This window comes from Xiphophorus maculatus, chromosome 19 (genome assembly GCF_002775205.1).
Source record: "Xiphophorus maculatus strain JP 163 A chromosome 19, X_maculatus-5.0-male, whole genome shotgun sequence".
NCBI lineage: Eukaryota > Metazoa > Chordata > Actinopteri > Cyprinodontiformes > Poeciliidae > Xiphophorus > Xiphophorus maculatus.
Genome location: NC_036461.1, coordinates 23201137 through 23210456, shown reverse-complemented (window position 1 = coordinate 23210456; position 9320 = coordinate 23201137). Strand labels below are relative to the sequence as shown.

General features: G+C 37.7%; 1 protein-coding gene across 1 annotated transcript; it reads left to right on the top strand.

Annotated features, from left to right (window-relative positions):
* Positions 1 to 1568: 1568 nt before the first annotated feature.
* LOC111612198 (gastrula zinc finger protein XlCGF71.1-like) lies at positions 1569 to 4664 on the top strand. The gene is made up of 2 exons (XM_023352639.1): positions 1569 to 1769; positions 3916 to 4664. Exons 1-2 carry the CDS (start codon positions 1704 to 1706, stop codon positions 4603 to 4605), a joined length of 756 nt encoding a protein of 251 aa, XP_023208407.1. The 5' UTR covers positions 1569 to 1703; the 3' UTR covers positions 4606 to 4664.
* The last annotated feature ends 4656 nt before the right edge of the window (positions 4665 to 9320 follow it).

The window sequence follows — 9320 nt, the reverse complement described above, 5'->3', positions numbered from 1 at the left end:
GTCATATAAGCCCCGCCCACTTCCCACAGGAAGTCACCTGTTTTTTCTGCTGTATGTCTTACTTTTACTGTTGTTTTTCATATGGAATTAATGCAGTGCAAACTGACATAAATGATAATATGATGAACTTTGTCAATGCTCTCTGATGGCTGAACTGTGTGTTGTGGCCAAATGGCGAATATCAGTCCCTCCCCATTTTTATACGATTGTCTTTAAATCACACACGGATGATCCGATTGGCACCAAACTCGATAGGCAAGACCTTTGTTCACCTCTAAAGAGCCCAAAAGTATTGAAATGTAATTTGACTCCACTGCGCCCACTAAGTTAATACAACTACAACAACTGCGAGGGCCGCGTGATGCCGCTGTGCGGCTTTAATTTTGTTTGTATTTCCTTTTAATTCCTGTAAAGCACTTTGTGATGCCTTGTTCTTGAAAATGTGCTATAGAAATAAAATTACCTTTATCTTTATGGGGAAAAAAAATTGGTAATATTTTGTGTTTTTGCAGTGTATCCCGACATCTACTTTCTCAGGAATGTCTGACTTTTGTTTCTCATGATTTACAATAAATTGCTTAAACTTTTCCGTTTAGTTTAATTATTTCAGTCTTAGTATCACATTAGCTTAGTTGTCCAGGGGGTTGCAACCCTGAGGGCTGAGGGCCGTTACCATGGCGATCTGGGTCAGGGCTCACGGGGCTACGACGGCCGGAAGGAACGGGCCGCCATATTTTAGCTCAGGATCCATAAGCGCCACATTTAGTGATTGTTGTTGTGATATTTGAGCCACCCCGACAGCGGGACTGTTGGGAATAAATAATTCTGTGTTCCTCCGTCTCTTTTAGCTTCTGCAGGCTCGGATAAACACAGAGGCTCACACATACAAATGCAGCTTGTTTTAAAAGAAGTGACATTTACAAAACATAACAAATATAGTCATTTGTTACAACTAGGGTTACATTAAGATGTAAAATGTCCAAACAACCTGTCTCCATGGAAACAGTACTGTATGCACCATAACAAGTTTCCAGATCTGTTCAAATAAAATAGATTTAACATTTAAGTGAAACTTTGTGGTGCACAGAAGAATAAAGTCTGTAATTAGCCTAATCAGATGGCTGAATGTTGTTGTTGTTTTTTTTTTAATACATAGAGAGTTAAATGGTTATGGAGCTGTAATCCTTTGAACAATGTTACCATGGAAACCATAAGAGCATCTGCCAAATGTAAATATTATGACAAAGATCATCTGAAGAGGTGGCTCAAAGAAATTGTAAGTAAAGGCTTATTTCTTTATCACATATATTTGTAATAATTCATACTGATGTTTAATAATTCACTTTGCAAAATGTAGAATCATGTCATTACTAAAACTTAAACGTGTGAAGCAGAAATCATCCCTCTGTTTTATGATTCTCATTTATTTCTGTTAAAAGTGCTACAAGTTTACAAAGCATCTGTTAAATGCATAGTTAGCTTAGCTTATGAAAACTTTCTAAATTAAAAACAGAAATGAAAACTTTTCAGAGAAATTAGGGAATGTATTTAATCCTGGCTGAGAATAAAGCAGGAAGTTAAGACCGTTTTAAAATCATAATGTGTGAAATCAGGTTGTCTCTAATAAATATCTGGTTTCAACTATATCTGAAACTGCTGCCACTGCTGCACAAATATCCTAAATTCAATTTGACATGTTATGAATGTTTGTTTTACGCAGGACTGAAATGGAGAAACTTTACCTGGAAGAGAAGACATCACTGGAAGAGGTTAGTTATTAAAACTTGTGGGAACTAAGTGCTACTTTTATGTTTTTAATGGTTTTTCTGCATTTACTTTGAATGTTCTCTCTGTGCATGAATGGGATTTCTCTGGGTACTCTGGCTTCATGCCACACCTCAAAAACATGACATTTATTTTCATTTGGGTTTTCTGAATTGCTATAAGTATGAGTGTGTGTGTGTGTGTGTGGGGGGGGGGGGGGGGGGGGGAGCATGTGTTTGTGTGTGTGTGTGCGTGTGCATGGTTGTTGGTCCTGTATGTCTCTTTGTTGCCCGGTGACCTGACCTAACGAAACCCAAATCTTTATGTTATCTTACAAAAGAGATCTGAAACCTTTACAGTCCAAAGAACCATTTTTGCCTTCAGTCCAGATAAAAAACAACAACAACACTTTTTTAGAGCCATAAATGTTTCCTGACATTTCATCTTGATAAACATCTAATTATAGAAAATCTGTTGTCATTTTTCATTTCATTTCTTTTTTGGAATTTAAACAACTTAATAATATAATCCTGAGTTGTTTGGTTGGGTTTTGTTTATTTCTGTGTTTCTTAGTTCCTCTTCGTTTATTTGGATAAGCTGCTTTTTGTTTTACTCTGCTTTGGTGTTTCTTAAATTATTCTCATTTCAGTATTTTATGTGTCTTATTTTGGTTAGATCAGTCTTGTTTCGGTAATTCAGTCCTTTCTTAGTTATTCTAGTTCATTATGTCTTGTTGGTTCAGTTCTCCTTTATGTTCGATTCATTTAGTCCCCAGGTCCCCCTCAGTTTTCTCTCTCCCCTCACACCAGCTACCTGTTAGTCTTTAGCCGGGTCCTTTGTGTCAGCATTCAGCCTCCCAGTACTTAAAGTTACTCCTTGCTGGTTCCTCCTGTCACTTCCCCTCATCCTCCCCAGCTCCTCATCACTGGTTTGATATTTTCATTATTCACTGCACGTTTCTGCTGTTTTGCATTTGGGTTCTCAATTAATCTGCCAACAAATCATCATGACACATACATCTTACATAAATTTATGGGATGTTGCTGAGATCAGTAAACCTCCCCTAGATTCATATGTGAAGGATTAAACCAGCACAAAAAGAGTCAGCGAGGAAAAATAAATCATATTTATTGAATACAAAGATATATATTTGAGATCACAGCAAATCTCCCAAAGTGATCAGAGATTTTAGCCCTAACAACGATTTTAATCAAGAGACTACCCGCCCAAATCATCACGCAATAACCTTTCCAAGAACCTGTTCAGCTCTTCCCTCTTCAGCTGCAGGTGCAAAGTCTGTTTTCCTGAGCTGATGCACAAACTAGCCCACTGCTTGGAGGAACTAACCTTCCACCCGGATTCGCAGACATCCCTGTCCTCACAAGTAGTTATTTATCATAAAACACCTGAATAATATATTAACTTCTAAAAAGGTTAAATGTAAAAATTAAAACCTGAATCTGCCTTCAAATAATCATTCATATCAGTGAAGATATTTGTGGAGAATTAAGTAAAATTATAGGATAGTTTACAATGACAAGAAAAACTGATTAAAAAATACATAACTGGAACTTTTCTTGTCCTGCTGTTGTGGAAATTCAATGCAATTGTTCTGTTGTATACTACTGACGACTATGAGCCGACTGTGGCTCTGTGGGTAGAGTAGTTGTTTTGTGATCAGAAGGTTGTAGGTTCAATTCCAGCTTCCTCCTGTCACATGTTGATGTACCCCTGGGCAAGGCACTTACCCCTTACTCATGTATGGGTGGATGTTACTTCAGTGTAAAGTGCTTTGAATTGTCAAAATGATTGGGAAAAGCACTATATAAGTTCAGTCATTTACCATTTTATTAAAATGTACTTTTGTCATTATGTCTAGATTAAAAGACCATCAGTTGGTTTTTCTGCACTTTTAACTAAATTATTAGGAGCCATTATAAAATGTCCAAAGAGCCACTCGTGGGGCCACAGGTTCCAGACCTCTAGTCTAACTGAGAGAAAGGCAAATTTATACTTTTGCACTTGATTAAACTAAATGGGGAGACGTGTTAGGATGCTTTTAATCTCTGCAAAGCAATAAAGCTGTTGACTATCAAAATGTTTGTGTATTGTATTTACTGTTGGTTATAACTACTGTACTTCCCTTCGTAGAACCAAACCTGCACAAACCCAGGCGGACATGAAGATAAAGCCTCAGTTGGTCTCAGCAATGGACAGCAGGTTCAGCCCACCCAGAGGCTGGAGAAAAAACACCGTTGTGACAAGTGTCTGAAACATTTCAGATTGAAGACGTATCTGAAAATTCACCAACGCATTCACACTGGAGAGAAGCGCTATCTCTGTGACCAGTGTGGAAACACTTTCATTCAGAAGGGTAATTTTAACAAACATCAGCGAATCCACACTGGTGAAAAGCCTTACAGCTGCAGTCAGTGTGAGAAGACATTCAGAGATCTGTCAGCACTGAAGAAACATCAGCACATCCACACTGGTGAAAAGCCTTACAGCTGCGATCAGTGTGAGAAGAGATTCAGACATCTGTCAGCACTGAAGGAACATCAGCGAATCCACACTGGTGAAAAGCCTTACAGCTGCAGTCAGTGTGAGAAGACATTCAGACATCAGTCAGCACTGAAGAGACATCAGCGAATCCACACTGATGAAAAGCCTTACAGCTGCAGTCAGTGTGAGAAGACATTCAGAGATCTGTCAGCACTGAAGAAACATCAGCGGATCCACACTGATGAAAAGCCTTATAGCTGCAGTCAGTGTGAGAAGAGATACAAAAGTTCCCACAATCTGAAGCGTCATCAGCGAATCCACACTGGAGAAAAAGACTGATCCACATAAGACAGCAGCAACATCTGGAATGTGAGGGAACTTATTTCTCTCCTCCTGGCTTCTATCACTACAGCAACAACAGTCGGTGCTGTCAGTAACATTTATATCAATAATAATAACAAGCATGCAAATAAATTGTCTTGTCGTCCTTTTGTTGTAGCAAAAACAAAGATTTTTCTATTTTTGCCTTGTTTTCCACTTGTGTTCTTCCTTAGAGTAATTAAGTAAAGTTTATTTATAAAGTGCCTGTCACAGACATAAAATCACAATAGAAATCAGCCTTAAAACAACAGAAAACATAAAACCAACATAAGAAACACAGTAAAATCAAGAGATAAAAGCCTGGGAAAATACAAATGTTTTAGTTGCTTTTTAAAAACCTCCAGAGTCAGAAAAACGGAGCTGCAAGTGTAAACTGTTCCTCAGCCACCGACTGAAAGACCCCCGTTAGTTTTTAACCGTGTTCGTGGAACAACCAAAACATTCAGAGTTTGAGAACGAAGACCATGAGCAGCAGAATATTTAATTAAAAGCTGACAAAGGTAATCAGGAGCCTGGTCTTGTAATGTTCTGTATGTCCGCAGAAGTACTTTAAAACAAATCTTAAAATCACCTGGAAGCCAGTGGAGTGAAAATGGAACAGGAGAGATATGGCAGAATTTACTGGATATGGTGAGAAGTCTGGCTGCTGCGTTCTGTATTGATTGCAAAGGTGAAATTGAGGATTTATCCAGGCAGTTAAAAAGGGCATTACAGTTTTCCAGAGGAGATGACATAAAAGCAGGAATGATTTTCTCCAGGTCAACTCTGGAGAGCATTTGTCTAATTTTAGAAATGTTTCTGAAATGAAAGAAATAAGAACAGGAAACAGCCTTAATGTGAGTCAAAGCCATTTGATTCATCATAATCATCCAAACAGGAACCCAAACTGGAAATGCATATTATATTAATACATAATGTGCTGCATAAACTCCTGTACCTAAGTGGCCCATAAAGGATCAATTTGAACTGGAAGAAATGAAGGAAACAAGATGTGGAAATGATATTCATGACGGTTTGTGTTCACAGCAGGAATGTGTGTATTTTATGAGCTGTCATCTGATTTATGGGTTGTTTAAACCACCGATTTAATTTATATCAAAGGATATTTTAGCTGATCAAACCACACACAAGAAAATCACTAATAAACTTCTAAATCTTATTTTCTAGCCTGCATTTAGTGCTTAGTGAAATTTAAACATATCCTTCAAAATTTTGGAAGAAATATAACCTGATTGGAATCAGATTTATTTTACAAATGGAATTTATGACACTGAATTTTTATCTTGTGCAACTTTGTCAATGTTTTTTTTTTTTTTATTCTTACACTTTAAATTCACTGCATAAAATTCACCTGCAGAAATTTGCGTTCAAAAATTAGCCTGAAAACATGAAATAAAATTTTAAAAATTAAATTTTTCAAGAAACATTGGCAGGTGAATTTTTTTTGTGCATTTAGAGTAAAAAATATATATTGATAATTGCACAGAATAGAATCAGGTTTGTAATTTCAATGTGTAAAAAATGAGATTATATTTTTTCCATATAAAACCTAACAGCTAAATTATGACATTATTTAAGCTGTACAATCATCCAAGTAGCAGTTTCCAAATGTCTCCTTTTTGTCCCCTGGGGCATCCGGGTTCCCGCGGGCACCGTGTTGCTGACCCCTGTTTTGGATCAATAAAGTATTTTTGAATTGAATTTTGAATTTTTCTTCCAAACCATGCTTTACGACAGAGAGAAGTTTTCCCCATTTGAAGGTCTGAAACTGAAAGCAGAAATATAATGTCACACCAGCAGTGAAAGTTTCAAAAATGTCATTATGAACTTAGACTGGTTGGCCAGTAGGTGGCAGCATAAGGAGTGATAAACATGACAACGCGATACTTGTGTGGCAGTATGCCCTGTGGGCTCTGAACGCGTCACACAGGGGCCTGAATTTAATTGGTTGTGGCGCTGTCTGTATATAAAGGGCCCTCCCTCACCTGGTAGACATCATGTTTTCCTTCCGGTTCACACCTCGCTGTTTGCTGGCGCTGCACGCCAGCCGTGTACTAATGCGCTCTTGAATGATGCGCTTAACGACGCACTAATCGCTGATCGATCCTTCTTGTGGTAAGAAGCTTCTCACACCCTTAATGTCTGTTAGCCTAGCCTTAGCTAAAAAAAAGTTGGTTTCACAATGGGAAAAAAACGATTCACCAAATTGTGCATATTTTTCAAATGAAGCAAAAAGAACTGAATAACTTTTGATTCGTTGTTATTAATTTTGCCGTAGAAAAACCCCCAACAAAGCTCCTATTTGCTGTTTGTCCATGGACAAACTCCTCAACAGTCACCTGGCAAAAAAGTGAGAAGGAGGCTCTGTGGGAGGAGAGCAAAGTGCTTACTGGCGAGTCAAAGCATCTGAATTTATTAGGTCTCTATATGGTGATTAACATAAATCATTAAAAAAAAGTTTTATTTTCCATTCATCCATTTCTATCTAAGGGGAACACACTCACACCTAGGGAGAATTTGGAGTGACCAATGAACTCTTACCTTGCTGTCATGTTTTTGGAATGTGGGAGGAAACCGGAGTACCCGGAGGAAACCCACGCATGCACAGGGAGAACATGCAAACTCCATGCAGAAAGGCTGGGAAGCGAACCCACAACCTTGTGACTGCAAGGCAACAACCTTACGGACTGAGCCACTGTGCAGCCCGCTATAGAATGGCGCTACTATTAATATATCTCTTAGCATTTTGACGTCACCACCGTTCTCGACTGACTACGTTAGCAACCGGGTTCCCATGGGCACCGTGTTGGTGACCCCTGTTTTGGATCAATAAAGTATTTTTGAATTGAATTTTGAATTTTTCTTCCAAACCATGCTTTACGACAGAGAGAAGTTTTCCCCATTTGAAGGTCCGAAACTGACATAGTTAATAATGAAAGCAGAAATATTATGTCACATCAGTCGTGTAAGTTTTAAAAATGTCATTGTGAACTTAGACTGGTTGGCCAGTAGGTGGCAGCATACGGAGTGATGAACAAGACAACGCGATACTTGCATTTCCTGCATTATTTGTAGTCCGATTTCTCTGACGCACCAGTGCGTGCGTTCGTCAATGAATGTCATGGAAACGACGTTAGCGTCCTCAAGCCTATAAATGACGCTGACCTTCTGAGTTCTTTCCCCTTTGCGACGGGACTTTTGAGAGAGACGCCTGAAGGAGCCTTTACAGCCTCGGAAGGTTTGAGCTTGTTGAAAAGTCTGCTGTGCAAAACTTGTTAAAGAAGCGCTTGCTGAAATACGCACTTGCTGAAGAAGCCCGTGGATAAGAAACCTGCGAAAGACGGTTCCTGGCCAGGAGAAGCACCAACAGGGAGACCAGCTGGAAGGTTAAAATTGCTCTTTTATTTTTTAATAAACGAAAGCAAGTTATTACTAAGACATTAGTGACTTGTTTAGTTTATTTTGTGTGTGTGTGTGTTGTAAAGAAATACTGACTGCTGTAGAAAAAAAAAGACTAGTAGCATTCTTTGCTAGCATAGATCGTTCTTAACTAATGAGGCTTTTTCTTAACTGGATTTCGCTGGAAATGTCAGGAATGTTAAACTGTGGTGTAGTGATTTAATAAATATATGTATTTTACTTAATTATAGTCAAATCAGTTAAATTAATGTTAAATTTCTGGAAAATTAGCATGGGTTTTGACCGTTATTTTTTGAAAAATGCCATTATAAACACTCAGTTTCCATGGATACGCTAAGTGAAATACGTTAAATATTTAACATTAGCTTTTGACCGTTATTTTTTGAAAAATGCCATGATAAACACTCAGTTTCCATGGATACGCTAAGTGAAATACGTTAAATATTTAACATTATTTTTAAAACACATTCAAAAAAATAGTATTTACCTTTATGATAGTCTATACTTTAATTGTTTAATTTCATTATTTTTTCAAGAAACGGACATGTTGATCTGTTTTTTATTATTGTTATTATTTTTAGCATAGCCAGGAAACATGAATTGATTTGAAAAAACAAAAATGATGATATTTAATCTAAGAGTATCAGGTTTGATGACTTTGGTGTCCAATTCTTTGAAATTTTGACGACTTCTTTAAAGCATATAGCTTTAATAGGTCTCTTGCATTTGTGGGGTGAAACAAATTTGTGAGTTAATTTAAATTGTTTTGTGACTTATGTGTGAGCTTATTGACATTTGTGGATAAATGTCTGGGATATGAACACTAGTGTTTGAGAAAAATTGTTATGCTGGTTTGAAAAAAACAAACAAACAATAAGATTTCTGTCCAATTCTTGGCCTTTACTTTTGTTTTTTTGAAAAATGCCCTGACAAACATACTTGGTTTCCATGGTAATCACATCAGACTAGCGGTTTATTAGGACACTCGAAGACGCTTTGCATAAAATTTCCATTCATGCACACGTTCACACACTGATGATATTAAGCTAATGGATTGTAGCCACAGATGTTATATCGTGCCAGCAATAAACTCCAGCTAAAGGTGGGAGAAGTGTCTTGCTCAAGGACACAACGACAGAGGCGGACCATTGCAGGGCAAACTCCTACCACTGTTGCCCCAGTAATAAGCATTATAAGTGTGTGTTTGTGTTTGTTAATGATAGAACATTAGTAGGCAATGAATCGTGTATAGA